Source organism: Coregonus lavaretus (genome assembly GCF_964263955.1).
Source record: "Coregonus lavaretus genome assembly, chromosome: 17".
In the NCBI taxonomy this organism is placed as follows: Eukaryota; Metazoa; Chordata; class Actinopteri; order Salmoniformes; family Salmonidae; genus Coregonus; species Coregonus lavaretus.
Genome location: NC_140004.1, coordinates 31,780,968 through 31,800,342, shown reverse-complemented (window position 1 = coordinate 31,800,342; position 19,375 = coordinate 31,780,968). Strand labels below are relative to the sequence as shown.

General features: G+C 46.7%; 1 protein-coding gene across 1 annotated transcript in view; it reads left to right on the top strand.

Annotated features, from left to right (window-relative positions):
* LOC311144504 (hexokinase-2-like) overlaps nucleotides 1-17,825 on the top strand; it is a 66,184-nt gene extending 48,359 nt beyond the window's left edge. Inside the window, exons 10-18 of the mRNA XM_084180530.1 lie at nucleotides 4,414-4,718; nucleotides 5,521-5,669; nucleotides 12,278-12,397; nucleotides 12,719-12,814; nucleotides 13,048-13,147; nucleotides 13,285-13,468; nucleotides 13,868-14,023; nucleotides 14,333-14,569; nucleotides 17,264-17,825. Of these exons, the coding sequence (XP_084036656.1) occupies nucleotides 4,414-4,718; nucleotides 5,521-5,669; nucleotides 12,278-12,397; nucleotides 12,719-12,814; nucleotides 13,048-13,147; nucleotides 13,285-13,468; nucleotides 13,868-14,023; nucleotides 14,333-14,569; nucleotides 17,264-17,408 (1,492 nt within the window). The 3' untranslated portion in view covers nucleotides 17,409-17,825. The remainder of the gene's footprint in view (nucleotides 1-4,413; nucleotides 4,719-5,520; nucleotides 5,670-12,277; nucleotides 12,398-12,718; nucleotides 12,815-13,047; nucleotides 13,148-13,284; nucleotides 13,469-13,867; nucleotides 14,024-14,332; nucleotides 14,570-17,263) is intronic.
* The last annotated feature ends 1,550 nt before the right edge of the window (nucleotides 17,826-19,375 follow it).

Below are 19,375 nucleotides of genomic sequence, written 5' to 3'. Positions count from 1 at the left end.
ACATTCAAGGGTTTTTCTTTATCTTTACTATTTTTTACATTGTAGAATAATAGTGAAGATATCAAAACTATGAAATAACACATATGGAATCATGTGGTAACTAAAAAAGTGTTAAACAAATCCAAATATATTTTATATTTGAGATTCTTCAAATTGCCTTGAACTAATGAACTTATCCTCTGCAGCAGAGGTAACTCTGGGTCTTCCATTCCTGTGGCGCTCCTCATGAGAGCCAGTTTCATCATAGCCCTTGATTGTTTTTGCTACTGCACTTGAAGAAACGTTCACAATTCTTGAAATGTTCCATATGACTGTCCTTCATGTCTTAAAGTAATGATGGACTGTCGTTTCTCTTTGCTTATTTGAGCTGTTATTGCCATAATATGGACTTCTTCTGTATAACCCCCCTACCTTGTCAAAACACAACTGATTTGCTCAAACACATTAAGAAGGAAAGAAATTCCACAAATTAACTTTTAAGAAGGCACACCTGTGAATTGAAATGCATTCCAGGTGACTACCTCGTGAAGCTGGTTGAGAGAATGCCAAGAGTGTGCAAAGCTGTCATCAAGGCAAAGGGTGGCTCTTTGAAGAATCTCAAATATAAAAGATTTCTTGATTTATTGAACACTTTTTTGGTTACTACATGATTCCATATGCGTTATTTACATTTACGTCATTTAGCAGACGCTCTTATCCAGAGCGACTTACAAATAGGTGCATTCACCCTATAGCCAGTGGGATAACCACTTTACAATATCTTTTTTTTTTTTTTTTTTTTTGGGGGGGGGGGGGGGGGTAGAAGGATTACTTTATCCTATCCCAGGTATTCCTTAAAGAGGTGGGGTTTCAAATGTCTCCGGAAGGTGGTGAGTGACTCCGCTGTCCTGGCGTCGTGAGGGAGCTTGTTCCACCATTGGGGTGCCAGAGCAGCGAACAGTTTTGACTGGGCTGAGCGGGAACTATGCTTCCGCAGAGGAAGGGGAGCCAGCAGGCCAGAGGTGGATGAACGCAATGCCCTCGTTTGGATGTAGGGACTGATCAGAGCCTGAAGGTACAGAGGTGCCGATCCCCTCACAGCTCCATAGGCAAGCACCATGGTCTTGTAACAGATGCGAGCTTCAACTGGAAGCCAGTGGAGTGTGCAGAGGAGCGGGGTGACGTGAGAGAACTTGGGAAGGTTGAACACCAGACGGGCTGCGGCATTCTGGATGAGTTGTAGGGGTTTAATGGCACAGGCAGGGAGCCCAGCCAACAGCGAGTTGCAGTAATCCAGACGGGAGATGACGTAGTTTTGATGTCTTCACTATTATTCTACTATGTAGAAAATAGTAAAAAATAAAGAAAAACCTTTGAATGAGTAGGTTTGTCCAAACTTTTGACTGGTACTGTATGTAAATAAGGTATCTGTTTTTCATTGTAAGAAATTTGCAAACATTTCTAAGAACCTGTTTTCGCTTAGTTATTATGGGGTATTGTGTGTAGATTGATGAGGACATCTTTTTTTTAACGGGCCATAGCCATAGCCCGGTGTACCCCAGATTAATCGAACCCCCTCCCTGCTTTTGCTTCAGTTGTGTGACCTGTGCACAGTCAAAAGGAAATTACATGCTTGCAAACCTGGTTAGCTACGTGATTAAATTAGTTGGTTTTCAACAAATCGACTGTTTTAGACTATTGTATTTTAACCAAGCAAGATAAATAAATGTTCAATCAATACTGAATGAATATTTTATTTTATTTTAAAACGAACGCATCGAGACTGTTAATTTAAATGGTCTGTCGAAGTCAATGTTTGAAGAACAGGGTTCGTAGTGTAATGGTTAGATACCGCCTGTGGATCTGAAGATTGTGGGTTCGCCTCCTGTAGGATACATCTTTACCATTATTTAGTTTATAGTTTGACAGCCCTTTCCCGACACACACACACTTATTTTCATTTATTAGGTTGCTCTTAAAAGAGCCTTTGGTGCAGTGAGTGTGGTGCTGTGTACTACTGTGTGCGTCTTGCTAGAACGGAGGAGAGACCAGCTCTGACTCTCAAGGAGGAGGTCGTTACCCTCATCCGTGTGATGCACGCCATACCTATGTTACTGCCCAGTGACACAGTGCTTTATGGCAGAGTGGCGGATTGTGGGCATGCGCCTTTCACAGAGAAATGCAAACACAAGCCGGTTGACATAGCACCGGGCCATCTCTATGCGCTTGTTGATGTCCTCCTCCCACTGGAACATCCAACTCTGCCGCTGCGCGATGTCAGAGTAGACCACCGTTGTCCTGAGGAACATTCGGATGACTACTGTGATGAGTGTGATTAGAAGGAGTCAGGCGCAGGAGGGTAAATCACCGAATACAGAGTTTATTCCGTCGTACACAGTTGCGCTGGATTGCGACAACAAAATACAGGCACAGGGGAACAATCTACCCCGGCAATACAAGGAACGGGTAGCTCCAACAAAATACAGGCACAGGGGAACAATCTACCCCGGCAATACAAGGTACGAGTAGCTCCAACAAAATACAGGCACAGGGGAACAATCTACTCCGGCAATACAAGGTACGAGTAGCTCCACCAAGCTACACTCAACTCACATAAAACAATCACCCACAAGGACAAGGGGGCAGACTAATGAGGGGATATGAACCAGGTGTGTGTAATTGACAAGACAAGACAAGACAAATGGAATGATGAGATATGGAGCGGCAGTTGCTAGTAAGCCGGTGACGACGAATGCCGAAACCTGCCCGAACAAGGAGGGGAGGCAGCCTCGGCGGAAGTCGTGACAACTACCTCCAAATCAGCTCGCATCTGACGCACCAGGGCTGTCCCCTTTGTGTGTCCCAAGTCGATTTGACCGAGGTGGATGACTATGATGTCAGGGGGAGCAGCAGCACAGGCCCTCTGCTGGCACAGGAGATGGAGCAGTTTGCCCCACTTCATTCCTCACTCTCCGAGCCACCTAATGTGACAGTAGTCAAGGGAGAGGTTGTGATGTATTATAATTTTGTGTAATCAACTTCCGGTGTAAAAACCATGGAAATTAGAAACAGAAAACTGTTTTAAGTGAGAAGTAGGCATTGGTTTGAAGACGAAAAAGAAAGGAAATTCACGAGAACCACAATGCCTACTTCACCCATGCTCAACCAAGGTTTTCTAGCACACAGCTTTGACCTACTAAAGTAGCTATGTTGGTCTATTGTACTTTAAACAACGTGTAGGCAGGTTGCTTAGGATTCAAACATTCTCAAACACCCTAATTAATACTCTTCAGAGGGATAATGGACCTTACAATGTCCTGATATTGAAATAATATATATATATATTAGGGGTGTGCCGAGTACTCAAATAAAGTGAGTATCGTAATGGGGGTGGAGAATATTCCGAATACGATTAAGTATTTTTTGTAATTATCCGTGATCGGAAAAATTTTATTTTCAGCTGCCAGCACGCATCTCTCTTTTACTCAAACAGTGTGAAGCGCTGTGTGCTCTTAACAACTGTTGGGTAATTCTTCTGTCTGTAGAGAAACAGGCGGGATATCAATTGAACCTGCTGCAACGATTGGATTAGAACAAGCTGCTCTCCCTCTGCTCACATTTCTCCAGACAGACACCCGTGTTGCTCTGTTTCACGCACTCACAGTCGCTCGTCTCAGGGCACAAGTCTCCCCTTCTCCAAACGTTGTGTATGAATCATAATCTTTGCTGAGGCCATATGGTTGTTTTTGCCTGTCTACTTGGTGTTGTTTAGTTGGCCTACTTTGTCTGTCCGTATAATTATTCCATTGCTGACAACGTGATCCAAGCCAACTGTAATTTGCCTATGTGGTCATGACTCAAAAAATGAAATGCTATTGTACATTGTCAAGTTTTATTTTAATACATTCCGACTCAACTTGATACTCAAACAATCTACACCTCCCTGAGTTTCACACCACTCAGAGCATGTAAGGGACTGTTACCCTATATATTAAAGACGAGTGAGGAAGTAGACTTCGCACTCTGATTCGAAAGAGGCAAGGCTCGAATACACTTCAGCTCCAGTCATTTCAGGACATAAAAAATGAAATGCTATGGGCATTGTCAAGTTTCATTTTTAATAAATTCCAACTCAACTTGACAACAATCTACACCTCCCGGAGTTGCAATCTACACATTCCTGAGAGCATGACTACTCAGAGCAATTCTCCTAGAATAGACTTAACTAAATTACACAGTGGATGAGGGGAATTACAATGGAGTCGACCCTTAAATCTCAAGTGCCAGTTAAAATTACAGGAACAAGTAAGAAGTGGTTTATACATACATGTATTCACTAATAACTGAAACATGATCAAATATATTTAGTTATTTACAAACAGTTTACTAATAGCTAATAAACCTATTAATAAAGTTGTGCCTCTCCTCTCCCAGGTTTGCGCGGCGGCTCCACAAGATGTTGCGGCGGTTGGTGCCGGATTGCGACGTGCGTTTCTTGCGCTCGGAGGATGGAAGTGGGAAGGGAGCGGCCATGGTGACAGCAGTGGCGTTCCGGCTGGCTATCCAGCATGCCGGGCGGCAGCGTATCCTGGACACTCTGCGTCTGAGCCAGGAGCAGCTGCTGGAGGTGAAGAGGAGGATGGGAGAGGAGATGAACAGAGGCCTGGCCAAGGAGAGTCATGACCAGGCCACCGTCAAGATGCTGCCCACCTTTGTCCGCTCCACGCCCGATGGCACAGGTACAGGGTCAGGCGAGGAGGAGATGGAGGGAGAGGGGTGGTATCTGTGGGATAATCTCAATGGCATTTTCTTGATTCCTTGTGTCGTCTCCTCGCCCCCTTTTCAAAACCAATTGGATTAGAAGGTCAGAGGGGAGGCACTGCTGACCTCATCCAATGGAGGACAAAGGAAATGCAATTGAGATTCTCCATGTGTGTATGGTAGGAGAGGAAGCCATAAGCTACTGATGGGCCTTGAAAATACTTGAAAATAGACAGATGTCCTTGGCAGGGCTATAGCAGGAAACTGAGAAGAAGAAAGCCTTAAGCTGTTACAAATAAAAACACAAACTCAATATACTTTAAAAGGACTCAAACCAAATCGAATTAAAAATGATAATGGACCTACATAGAGTTTCTTGACTGTGTCCAGCTCGCTTATAATCACCGAAATGAAAGCTAGACAGTCAGGGAGCATCGGAAATTCCAAAAACGATGGATAGAGGACTATTTTTAGCAAATTATTGACGGCGAGGAAATGTAATACATTTTCAGTGCGGCCCTACGCACTGTTGAAGACCGAATGCGGCCCCCGGGGTAAAATTAGTTTGACACCCCTGGGTTAGAGAGATGGGCCAGCAATCAAAAGCTTAGCGGTTGGAAATCCATGGCTGACAAAATGTATGTTAGGATGTGAACACCTACTGCTGTTCTACAAGGTACATAACACATTCTAAAATGATATTTAGCAGTTTGGGGGTTATCTTACTTTCTTCGCTTCTCTCCCCATTGTCTGGCTCATTGTGCTCACTGAACTCATCAGAGCGCGGTGACTTCTTGGCCCTGGACCTGGGAGGGACCAACTTCCGGGTTCTGCTGGTGCGTGTGCGGAGTGGGAAGAGACGCAGTGTGGAGATGCACAACAAGATCTACGCCATCCCCCAGGAGGCCATGCAGGGCACTGGAGAGGAGGTAAACTGGGTTTTCACTGACAGCTGTTCTGAACTTGAGCATCTCGCGCGACGAAGTTTCCCCCATCCCTCCTGCTAATTGGGGAACTTTTGCAAATGTTTTGTTGTCTGAGTGAGGGAAATGCTGTAAATTAAGAGGACTCTGTGTTTTGAAAGATGAGACTTTGTCACGCCCTGACTCAGGGGACGCTTATATGTTGAGTCAGGGTGTGTATATTCTTTGTTGTGTGTTTTCTATGTTTCGATCTATTATGTGTAGATCTATGTTGGCCGGTGTGGTTCCCAATCAGAGGCAGCTGTAGCTCGTTGTCTCTGATTGGGGATCATACTTAGGCAGCCTATTGGCACTAGTGGGTTGTGGGATCTTGTTCCTGTTAAGGTATGTTGTGTGTGCTACCTTGGACTTCACATTTCGTTTCATTTGTTGTTTTGTCGTGGTGTTTATTCAGTTTAAATAAACATGTACGTATATCACGCTGCGCCTTGGTCTGACCCGTCATTCAACGCACGTGACAGAAGATCCCACCAAACGAGGACCAAGCAGCGTGCCCAGGCGGAGCGGATGGCCATGTCACAGGTGGCCAATTTGTGGTCATGGGAGGAGATATTTGCGGGGAAAGGACCATGGGCTAAGTTAGATGCCCAGGCAGGAGAGGAGCAACGGCAACACGGAGGAGGCCGGTCGAGGAGGAAGCCCGAGAAGCAGCCCCAATAATTTTTTTTGGGGGGGGCACACGGGGTGGTTGGCGGAGCCTAGGGTTAGAGCAGAGCCAACTCCTCGTACTCACGCGAAGAGGCGTATGACTGGGCAAGCTCTGTGTTATGCGGAGCTACGTACTGTGTCGCCAGTGCGCCGGCACAGTCCTGTACGTCCTGTGCTTGCACCACGCACGTGCCGTGCGAAGATGGGCATCCAGCCAGGACGGGGTGTGCCGGCTCAACGCTCCTGGTCTCCAGAACGCCTCCTTGGTCCCGCATATCCTGCGCCAGTTCTACGAACTGTATCGCCAGTGCGCGTGCACAGCCCAGTGCGTCCTGTGCCAGCACCCCGCACGTGTAGTGCGAAAGTGGGTAGCCAGCCAGGACGGGTTGTGCCAGCTCTCCGCTCTAGACCTCCAGTCCGCCTCCACAGTCCGGCCCGGCCTCTTCCTGCTCCTCGCACCAAGCCAGTGGTGCGCGTCGCCAGCCCGGCCTGTTCCTGCTCCTCGCACCAAGCCAGTGGTGCTCGTCGCCAGCCCGGCCCGGCCTGTTCCTGCTCCTCGCACCAAGCCAGTGGTGTGCGTCGCCAGCCCGGCCCGGCCTGTTCCTGCTCCTCGCACCAAGACAGCCCAGTCCAGCTCCGGTCAGCGGCTCCTGTCCAGACGATGACGTCAGCCCCTCTCCAGGTTCGGGGTCTCCCACACCAGAGTCCAGACAGGGCCTGGCGTATCGTGGGAGGAAGGAGAGGGGAAGCAGCGCGCCGAGGTCCAGACCAGACCAGGGGCGCAACAGGGAGGCGGAGAGTGAGAGGTCGTCACGCCCCGAGCCGGATCCGCCTCCGAGGCGGAATGCCCACCCGGCCCCTACCCTGTTATGTTTATGTTGTGCGGTCGGAGTCCGCACCTTTGGGGGGGGGTACTGTCACGCCCTGACTCAGGGGACGCTTAAATGTTGAGTCAGGGTGTGTATATTCTTTGTTGTGTGTTTTCTATGTTTTGATCTATTATGTGTAGATCTATGTTGGCCGGTGTGGTTCCCAATCAGAGGGAGCTGTCGCTCGTTGTCTCTGATTGGGGATCATACTTAGGCAGCCTATTGGCACTAGTGGGTTGTGGGATCTTGTTCCGTGTAAGGTATGTTGTGTTTGCTTCCTTGGACTTCACGTTTCGTTTCATTTGTTGTTTTGTCGTGGTGTTTATTCAGTTTAAATAAACATGTACGTATATCACGCTGCGCCTTGGTCTGACCCGTCATTAGACGAACGTGACAGACTTTGAGGATTATAATAAATACCGCTTTGATGTCATACAAGCAAGCCAAACACCCTTGAGTTCAAATGTGCACTTCATAACCCCAAATCATAAAACTCATGTCATATACAGGGTCAACGTTTATGATCACTATGTTTGATGTACAGTTACAGGATGACATGACGTCATACCCAGGGTTGTTCTGAACAGAATGAGCCAATGTTTATCTATTGTGAAGAAAATGTGCCATTGCACACGCACCTAAATGCACTTATAACTTCTTTCTATACACACCAAAAGTATCTATTTCCCTGAATTGCATAGTGAAAGCCTACCACTGTAAAATTGTATTTTATAACTTAGCTATTCATGCTGGCAATAGAACAAGCTTTCAAATTATGTCCACTTGACCCTGATTGCGATTTATAATGGACCGTTTTTTGGATTGCGTAAACAACAACAGTAATTGTCTGATGTCGGGGATGCAGGGTTGTGTTCCAAACAAAACAACTACTAGTGTGCTTGCTCTAGTTCCTCAACGGCACAGCTAGGAGATCTGAAAAAACACCTTATAGTTGAAGACTCTTTTTTGAGTCATAAAAGTGCACTGAAATTACTTAGGAACTGTGCACACTTTGGAGAAGTGTGTGGCCACTTGGAGACACTAGTTAGTCCTCTCACTCAAACCCTTGTAAAAATATTTTCTTATGTTACACTTACCCCACATTTTCCAGGAATATTATTATCATGTTACTGAATGTATCTAGAGTATTTATCAACAAATGCGTCGAAAAGTACAGTAAATGTAAAATACACATGAAGTCAACAGTGTAATGTTTGGATTCAGTCTTGTCAGGTGAACTGTTGTGAACTCACCTTTGGTCTGATCATTTTCGTATAATCTCCAAACTGTTCCCTCTCAATGGCTACCATGGTGATGCATTTCATATTTCTTCTGTAAGAAACATTTCAATTTAGCCAAATCCACATAGGCCAATTCCCACAAGTGTAAAGTGTTAATTGGCTATTGTTTCTTCTATCTCGTATAAATCTATGACAAGCTTAGGACTATAGACTCCGACTTTCATTCTGGTTCTTTTTGAAAGTGTCACGATCGTCTGAGGAAGCGGACCAATACGCAGCGTTGCGAGTGAACATGATGACTTTATTAAATAAAGCAACCACGAAAAACAACAAATGACGAAAGTGAAGTCCAACAGTGACAAAGACTACACAGGAACAAAAACCCACCATTCCCACCGGAAAACATACAGATTAAATATGGCTCCCAATCAGAGATAACGAGCCGACAGCTGACACTCGTTACCTCCGATTGGGAGTCATAGACCAAACCTAGAAAAGAACCCCACAGAACTGCAAACATAGAAATACAAAACCAAAACCCAACAAAACAAAATACACCCTGGCTCAAATACAAAAGTCCCAGAGCCAGAGTGTCACAGTACCCCCCCCTAAAGGTGCGCACTCCGGGCGCACCAGCATACAGTCTAGGGGAGGGTCTGGGTGGGCGTCTGTCCACGGTGGCGGTTCTGGCCCTGGTCGTGGTCCCCACCCCACCTTAGTCACTATCCGCTTCCGTAGCCTCCTCCACATGACCACCCCCCAACTAAACCCCACTGGATTAAGGGGCGGCACCGGACTAAAGGGCAGCACCGGACTAAGGGGCAGCACCGGACTAAGGGGCAGTACCGGATTTAATGGCAGATCCTGGCTGGCTGGCTCTGGCGGGTCCTGGCTGGACGGCTCTGGCGGATCCTGGCTGGACGGCTCTGGCGGATCCTGGCTGGACGGCTCATGGCTGGCTGAAGGATCTGGCTGCTCATGGCTGGCTGACGGATCTGGCTGCTCATGGCTGGCTGACGGATCTGGCTGCTCAGGGCTGGCCGACGGATCTGGCTGCTCATGGCTGGCCGACGGATCTGGCTGCTCATGGCTGGCTGACGGATCTGGCTGCTCATGGCTGGCTGACGGATCTGGCTGCTCATGGCTGGCTGACGGATCTGGCTGCTCATGGCTGGCTGACGGATCTGGCTGCTCATGGCTGGCTGACGGATCTGGCTGCTCATGGCTGGCTGACGGATCTGGCTGCTCATGGCTGGCGGAAGGCTCTGGCTGATCCTGTCCGGCGGAAGGCTCTGGCTGATCCTGTCTGGAGGAAGGCTCTAGCGGCTCCGGTCTGGCGGACGGCTCCGGCTCATGGCAGACGGGCGGCTTAAGCGCCTTTGGGCAGACGGGCAGTTCAGGCCCCGTTGGGCAGACGGCAGACTCTGGCCGTCTGAGGCGCACCGTAGGCCTGGTGCGTGGTGCCGGAACTGGAGGTACCGGGCTGAGGACACGCATCTCAGGGCTAGTGCGGGGAGAAGCAACAGGGTATGCTGGACCCTGGGGACGCACATAAGGGCTAGTGCGGAGAGCCGGAACAGGGCATGCTGGACCCTGGGGACTCTCATAACGCCTAGTGCGGAGAGCAGCAACAGGACGCACAGGACTCGGGGGACACACAGGAGACTTGGTGCGTGGTGTAGGCACTGGTGGGAAAAGGCTGGAGACACGCACCATACAGCTAGTGCGTGGAGGAGACACAGGGCTCTGCAGACTTACAGGAAGCCTAGTGCGTGGTGTAGGCACTGGTGGTACTGGGCTGGAGCGGGGAGGTGGCGCCGGAAATACCGGACCGTGCAGGCTTACTGGCCCCCTTGAGCACTGAGCCTGCCCAACCTTACCCGGGTTGGTGCTCCCCGTCGCCCGACCAGTACGGGGAGGTGGAATAACCCGCACCGGCCTATGAGGGCGAACCGGGAACACCATGCGTAAGGCTGGTGTCATGTACGCCGGACCGAGAAGACGCACTGGTGGCCTGATGCGTTGGGCCGGCTTCATGACATCCGGCTCAATGCTCAATCTAGCCCGGCCGATACGTGGAGCTGGAATGTGTCGAACCGGGCTATGCCTGCGTACAGGAGACACCATGCGCTCTACTGCGTAACACGGTGTCTGCCCGTACTCTCGCTCTCCACGGTAAGTCCAGGGAGTAGGCGCAGGTCTCCTACCTGACTTCGCCACACTCCCTTTAAGCCCCCCCCCAAGAAATTTTTGGGTAGTACCCACGGGCTTCCAGCCTTGACTCCGTGCTGCCTCCTCATACCGCCTCCTCTCGGCTTTAGCTGCCTCCAGCTCTTCACGAGGGCGGCGATACTCTCCCGGTTGTGCCCAAGGACCCTTTCCATCCAGAATCTCCTCCCAAGTCCATGAATCCTTGATAGGCGTCCATGAATCCTGTTGCCGCTTGACACGCTGCTTGGTCCTGTTACGGTGGGTTTTTCTGTCACGATCGTCTGAGGAAGCGGACCAATACGCAGCGTTGCGAGTGAACATGATGACTTTATTAAATAAAGCAACCACGAAAAACAACAAATGACGAAAGTGAAGTCCAACAGTGACAAAGACTACACAGGAACAAAAACCCACCATTCCCACCGGAAAACATACAGATTAAATATGGCTCCCAATCAGAGATAACGAGCCGACAGCTGACACTCGTTACCTCCGATTGGGAGTCATAGACCAAACCTAGAAAAGAACCCCACAGAACTGCAAACATAGAAATACAAAACCAAAACCCAACAAAACAAAATACACCCTGGCTCAAATACAAAAGTCCCAGAGCCAGAGTGTCACAGAAAGACTGTAGGACAACAGTACCTTCTTAGGCTATTCAAATATTAGGGAAATAGGCTACTGTTCATAACTTTCATTTGTTTTCAGACTTTTATGATAGGCGTAGGAGGATAGGTCATTGGCCATTTGGATTTCAACATCACATGGAGGGATCTTTTCGCCCCGCACTGATAATTTATTTCTTAAACAGCTTGAACTTGATTAAACTTTTCATTCGATTTTTATATAGGCCATTGATATTGTTTGTTCTCTCTCAGTATCAGATTTTAGGATATTCAAACAACTTTGAGATGGAATGCCGTTAGAGTCATTCATTGTTTGATCAGGAGAGAAAGCATGCATGCATAAAACAATGAAAGCATAGCCTAGCCCAAAGTCATATTTATATCGAATGGAGAGACAAGGGAATATAGCCTACGTTTTTTTTTAACAGCTAGACAATATAGTTAAGGAGTGTCCGTTATAAAAAATGTATAAGTTTAGGCTATGAGGCTCATGCATCCGACAGAGCGAGAGCAAGATAAATAATATTTTCTGAATGGAAATGTTGTGCTGCTTTGGTGGAATTCTGTCTAGTCTACATTCCTCTCTTGCATTCTGTAGGACTATACAACATAGGCTATTTATTGAAATAAGCTAAAGCAAATAGGAATGGGCAGATTACTTGTGTGCTGCCCTGCCTTCCGCTGCCCTACCGTCCGCTGACCTACTCCACTGTTTACTGCGCAGCGCCAGTCAAGTTCAAATAGGCTAAACCATCGTCTGTCACATCACGATGTCGTCACCATCGACGATGGCTTTCAATTATCATCGATAGATATATAATATCGCCCAACCCTAATAGGTAGAGCACAGTCCCAGTCCACTGCATTGGTCATTTGACCTATCTTTTCTCTATTTCTCTTTCTCTCTGTCCTCTCTCTCATTCTCTCTCTCTCTCTATTCTCTCTCACCCGGTCAGCTGTTTGACCACATAGTGCACTGCATCGCTGACTTCCTGGAGTACATGGGTATGAAAGGAGCGTCCTTGCCCCTCGGCTTCACCTTCTCCTTCCCCTGCCATCAGAGCAAACTGGACCAGGTAACAAAGCAAACACACACACACCACACATACACAAAAAGCAATGCATTTCAATCATTTCTTTATCGATTGAAACACTGCTGAACCTCTCACAGACAAAACGTTGAGAAGACTAGACTGTTCATTCCCATCGCAAAGTTTGGAAGGACAAGTGTTGACAGGAGTGGTTGGATTGCAGCACATGGTCTATTCATGCATACTGTAGGTGCCTATAGCCTGTGATCCTGACATAGCATAGACTAATCAACACTCTGCTCAGGACCAGGTAAAGATGCCTGTCCTAATGTGATGTCCATTCCTCCTCCCTCTCCTCCTCCTCAGGGCATCTTGCTAAAATGGACCAAGGGTTTCAAAGCTACTGGCTGCGAGGGGGAGGATGTTGTCACTCTACTGAAGGATGCTATCCACCGCAGAGAGGTCAGAGGTCACACCAACCCACTGGGCTTTCTCACAATCCTACACTGCCCAGAATCAAAACAGTACCCGTAGGATCTGAAATCCTTGAAAATTTTTACATGATGCCGTGAAAGTACACCGTCCGTAGCCTTTTTGGAAATGTATATTAAAGTACACCAATCTGAAATCTGAAATCCTCTGGTTATAGAACAGGGTTCCATGTTAGTGATCCGTACGTCTTCATGTTGTTGTAGGAGTTTGACCTGGACGTGGTTGCCGTGGTGAATGATACGGTGGGCACCATGATGACCTGTGGTTACGAGGACCCACTGTGTGAGGTGGGCCTCATCGTAGGTGAGTCTCAGAGTCTTCTGGATGTGCCTTCTGGGCCACAAGCACAGGCTGTAACAGATCAAAAACGGCCTCCCTTTAATTTCAGTGAGTGTCCTCACTCACTCACTCATTCACTCACTCACTTCCCCTCTCTCCAGGTACTGGCACCAACGTGTGCTACATGGAGGAGATGCAGAACGTGGAGCTGGTGGAGGGGGACGAGGGGAGGATGTGTGTTAACATGGAGTGGGGGGCGTTCGGGGACCACGGGGAGCTGGACGACTTCAGCACAGACTTCGACAGAGCCGTCGACGAGCGATCCACCAACCCTGGCGAACAGATGTAGACTGTTACTGTTTATTTGCAGTTGTGTTATAATAAAGCAATAAGGCCCGAGGGGGTGTGGTGTATGGCCAATATACCACGGCTTTCAGCCAATCAGTATTCAGGGCTCGACCCACCCAGTTTATAATAAAGAAAGAACACCCTTAGTTGAGGTGTTGACTTACAGAGGATGAACTGAACAAATGAAAAAAGTTACTAACTCGTATCTCCTTCTTGTGAGTGTATTGGATGTATTATTTACTGTTTGTTCAAGTTGATTGATGTATATTTGGAGGCTGGGGACTACTAGACACACACCAGGGCAATAACAATTTAAACCATAAAGCCTGATATGTGGTTTTCCAGGGGTAAGCCACAGGAATCAAGTGTCTCTGTCTCTCTCTCTCTCTCTGTCAGGTATGAGAAGATGATCAGTGGGATGTACCTTGGGGAGATAGTGAGGAACGTACTGCTGGAGTTCACTGCTAAGGGACTGCTGTTCCGAGGCAAACTCTCTGAGAGGCTCAAGACCAGAGGCATCTTTGAAACCAAGTTCCTCTCCCAGATCGAGAGGTGAGTCAGTGTCTAGTGTCTGGTCATGTTTGTGGCAACCACACCTTCAATCAATATCTAGTGTTGATGCATGACGAGCAAGAGGAAGTTTGGAAAAGTGTTTCATTAAAAGGTTGATTAAAAGTTGACAGCCATGGTGGAAGCAATGTGTGAATGCCTTTTTCTGTGTATCAAAGCTATTGGATTTCGATATGTCTAGCATAGGATGGAGAACAACATTGTGTGCACTTTGTTGATTTGATATAGATCTTGTGGATATTCACTTGACTGTTGTCTGTAACTGTGCCCTCCCCCCCCCCCCCCCGTCAGTGACCGTCTGGCCCTGAGGCAGGTGCGCTCCATCCTGCAGCACCTGGGTCTGACCAGCTCTACGTGTGACGACAGCATCCTGGTGAAGGAGGTGTGTAGCGTGGTGGCTTGCCGCGCTGCCCAGCTCTGTGGTGCCGGCCTAGCCGCCGTGGTCGATAAGATCCGGCAGAACCGCAACCTCCCTGAGCTCAAAATCACAGTGGGTGTCGACGGAACACTCTACAAACTACACCCACAGTGAGTGGTTGTTTTTTTGTGATAATACTGTCAGGTTAAAGCTTAAAGCACAAAACACAGACTCAACCACAAAGACCAGGGAGGTTTTCCAATGCCTCGCAGTGAAGGGCACCTATTGGTGAATGGGGGAAAAAAGGAAAAAAGCAGACATTGAATATCCCTTTGAGCATGGTTAAGTTATTAATTACACTTTGGATTTCACCATGAGGCCACTAATTACTTTAAAACAGTTAGTTTAATGGCTGTAATAGGAGGTAACTAAGGATGGATCAACAATGTTACACAATACTAACCTAATTTACAGAGTGAAAAGAACGATTAAAAACATGCATCCTGTTTGCGGTGAGTGGTTATTAGATTGTCTTTTTGTGATAATACTGTCAGGTTAAAGCTTAAAGCTATACTCCAGGGCCCGTATTCATGAAGTGTCTCAGAGTGTGACTGCTGATATAGGATCAGTTTTGCCTTTTAGATCATAATGAATATGATTATATGGGTGTACTCTCCTACTCCTAGATCAGCACTGTTGTTCCTATACTTTTTAATACAGGCCCAGAGGTTAATTGCTCATTTACAGTGCCTTCAGAAAGTATTCACACCCCTTGACCTTTTCCACATTTTGTTGTGTTACAGCCTGAATTTAAATTTTTTAGATTTTGTGACACTGGTCTACACACAATACCCCATAATGTCAAAGTGGAATAATTTTTTTATAATTTTTCACAAATTCATTACAAATGAAAAGCTGAAATGTTTTAAGTCAATAAGTATTCAACCCCTTTGTTATGGCAAGCCTAAATAAATTCAGGAGTAAAAATGTGCTTAACAAGTCACATAATAAGTTGCATGGACTAATAATAGTGTTTACCATGATTGTTTCAATAACTACCTCATCTCTGTGCCACACACATACAATTACAGTGGCTTATGAAAGTATTCACCCCCCTTGGCATTTTTCCTTTTTTGTTGCCTTACAACCTGGAATTAAAATTGTTTTTGGGGGGTTTGTATCATTTGATTTACACAACATGCCTACCACTTTGAAGATGCAAAATATTTTTTTGTTGTAAAAAAAAAATAAGACAAAAAAACAGAAAACTTGAGCGTGCATAACTATTCACCCCCCCCCCCCCCCCCCCCCAAAGTCAATACTTTGTAGAGCCACCTTTTGCAGCAATTACAGCTGCAAGTCTCTTGGGGTATGTCTCTATAAGCTTGGCACATCTAGCCACTGGGATTTTTGCCCATTCTTCAAGGCAAAACTGCTCCAGCTCCTTCGTTGGATGGGTTCCACTGGTGTACAGCAATCTTTGTCATACCACATATTCTCAATTGGATTGAGGTCTGGGCTTTGACTAGGCCATTCCAAGACATGTAAATGTTTCCCCTTAAACCACTCGAGTGTTGCTTTAGCAGTATGCTTAGGGTCATTGTCCTGAAGGAAGGCACTGAAGTAAAACTGCAAAAAATGTGGCAAAGAAATTCACTTTATGTCCTGAATACAAAGCGTTATGTTTGGGGCAAATTTTGGGATAAAAAGAAACGGAATAGAGCTAAGCACAGGCAAAATCCTAGAGGAAAACATGGTTGTCTGCTTTCCAACAGACACTGGGAGACAAATTCACATTTCAATTTCAGCAGGACAATAACCTTAAACACAATGCCAAATAGGTTATAAAGTGGAGTTGCTTACCAAGATGACATTGAATGTTCCTGAGTGGCCTAGTTACAGTTTTGACTTAAATCAGCTTGAAAATCTATGGCAAGACTTGAAAATGGCTGTCTAGCAATGATCAACAACCAACTTGACAGAGCTTGAAGAGTTTTAAAAGGATTGTGCAAATATTATACAATCCAGGTGTGCAAAGCTCTTAGACTTACCCAGAAAGACTCAAAGCTATAATCGCTGCCAAAGGTTCTAAGCTGTATTGACTCAGGGGTGTGAATACCTATGTAAATGAGATATTTCTGTATTTCATTTTCAATAAATTAGCAAAAATGTCTAAAAACATGTTTGTACTTTGTCATTATGAGGTATTGTGTGTAGGTGGTTGAGGGAAAACATCTATGTAATCAATTTTGAATTCAGGCTGTAACATAACAAAATGTGGAAAAAGTCAATGGGTATGAATACTTTCTGAAGGTGCTGTAACTAGACGTGGAAGTTTTTTACTTTATAGTCTTTAGGTTTCTCTTTCTTTTTTTATCTGACTGAATGTATGAATATAATTAGTGGGCGTCAAAAAGATAAACATTGAGATCCCCTAATCTAACTTTTTCTGCAAAGCTGTCTGTTTCCATGGTTTTGATTTCGAAGTTATGTGTAAATGTTAACATGCTCAAAAGGTAAAAAATTAATAAATAAATGTAGGCTACAAAATATAGTTATTTTAAAAGTTACTTGTGGTTTCTTTATTCATTTTAAAACCTAATATATTTAATTGTAGTGATATAGTGTTGAAATCAGCTGTAAGCATCTAGGAATCCTAAAGTCTAGCCTCAAATGCCTTTTCTCATCATCTTTTTACAGTAGCTGTGTGTACATGTGCATCTGCCTATGTGTTTGCCTCGTTCTCTTGCCTCTGGCCATGTGAGCTCACTCCCCTGCATTCCCTGCAGCTTCTGGTCTGTCTATGTTCAGTAAGAATATTGTAACCTGCCTCTCATCTCTCTTCTTATCTCTCGTCTTCACAGCTTCTCCAGCCTCATGCATGAGACTGTCAGGGACCTGGCGCCGCAGTGCGAGGTCACTTTCCTCCAATCAGAGGATGGCAGTGGGAAGGGGGCGGCTCTCATAACGGCGGTGGCCTGTCGCATCCGAGACGCCGAGCAATGCTGAGTGGGGGGTTCTGTGTACACCGAGGACAAGGACTGTGTCCCAAATGGCACCCTATTTACTATGTAGTGCACTACATTTTACCAGAGCTCTTTGGTCAAAAGTAGTGTACTATATAGGGGGTAGGGGGCCATTTGGGACACAGCCATGGACTGGATCACAACAGGGACAGCACAGGATGACAAAGGGATACTGGAAAAGGAGCACGACTTACTTAGATTTGCTGGGCCACATCGCATCTGTTAAGCAAATATGCATCACCAGTTTTTTTTACTATTTTATTTGATTATTTTGGTGTGTGTGTCTGTTTGAGAGAGTGTGTGTGGGTGTGAACGCGTTGTAAGCGGTGGGGTATAAGATTGTGTGTTTGTAAGAGAAAGTGTGTAGCAGACGGGCCACATTAAAAAGGGACTTGCAGAGAATTCAATATTTTATTTGTCTCCAAAAGTAAGCATAAAGAGATTATATTTTCTTATTGAACAGTCTCTCGACTTCTTGGCGCTGACGGAAACATGGATTACCACAGAAAACACTGCTACTGCTCTTTCCTCGTCTGATCATGTGTTTTCGCATACCCCAAGAGCATCTGGTCAGCGTGGCGGTGGCACAAGAATCCTCATCTCTCCCAAGTGGACATTCTCTCTTTTTCCCCTGACCCATCTGTCTATCTCCTCATTTGAATTCCATGCTGTCACAGTCACTAGCACATTCAAGCTTAACATCCTTGTCATTTATCGCCCTCGAGGCTCCCTTGGAGAGTTCATCAATGAGCTTGATGCCTTGATAAGTTCCTTTCCTGAGGATGGCTCACCCCTCACAGTTCTGGGTGACTTTAACCTGCCGACGTCTGCCTTCGACTCATTTCTCTCTGCCTCCTTCTTTCCACTCCTTTCCTCTTTTGATCTCACCCTCTCACCATCCCCCCCTACTCACAAGGCAGGCAATACGCTTGACCTCATCTTTACTAGATGCTGTTCTTCTACTAATCTCACTGCAACTCCCCTCCAAGTCTCCGACCACTACTTTGTATCCTTTTCTCTCGCTCTCCTCCAACACTACTCACTCTGCCCCTACTCAGATGGTAATGCGCCGTCGCAACCTTCGCTCTCTCCCGCTACTCTCTCCTCTTCCATCCTATCATCTCTTCCCTCTGCTAAATCCTTCTCCCTCCGGTCTCCTGATTCTGCCTCCTCGACCCTCCTCTCCTCCCTTTCTGCATCTTTTGACTCTCTATGTCCCCTATCCTCCCGGCCGGCTCGGTCCTCTTCTCCTGCTCCATAGCTTGACGACTCATTGCGAGCTCACAGAACAGGGCTCCGGGCAGCCGAGCGGAAATGGAGGAAAACTAGACTCCCTGCGGACCTGTCATCTTTTCACTCCCTCCTCTCTACTTTTTCTTCCTCTGTTTCTGCTGCTAAAGCCACTTTCTACCACTCTACATTTCAAGCCTCTGCCTCTAACCATAGGAAGCTCTTTGCCACCTTCTCCTCCCTGCTGAATCCTCCTCCTCCTCCCCCTCCCTCCTCCCTCTCTGTGGATGACTTCGTCAACCATTTTGAAAAGAATGTTGATGACATCCAATCCTCATTTATTAAGTCAAATGACACCGCTGGTCCTGCTCACACTGCCCTACCCTATGCTTTGACTTCTTTCTCCCCTCTCTCTCCAGATGAAATCTTGCGACTTGTGACGGCCGGCCGCCCAACTACCTGCCCGCTTGACCCTATCCCCTCCTCTCTTCTCCAGACCATTTCTGGAGACCTTCTCCCTTACCTCACCTCGCTCATCAACTCATCGTTGACCGCTGGCTATGTCCCTTCCGTCTTCAAGAGGGCGAGAGTTGAACCCCTCCTCAAAAAACCTACACTCGATCCCTCCGATGTCAACAACTACAGACCAGTATCCCTTCTTTCTTTTCTCTCCAAAACTCTTGAGCGTGCCGTCTCTAGCCAACTCTCCTGCTATCTCTC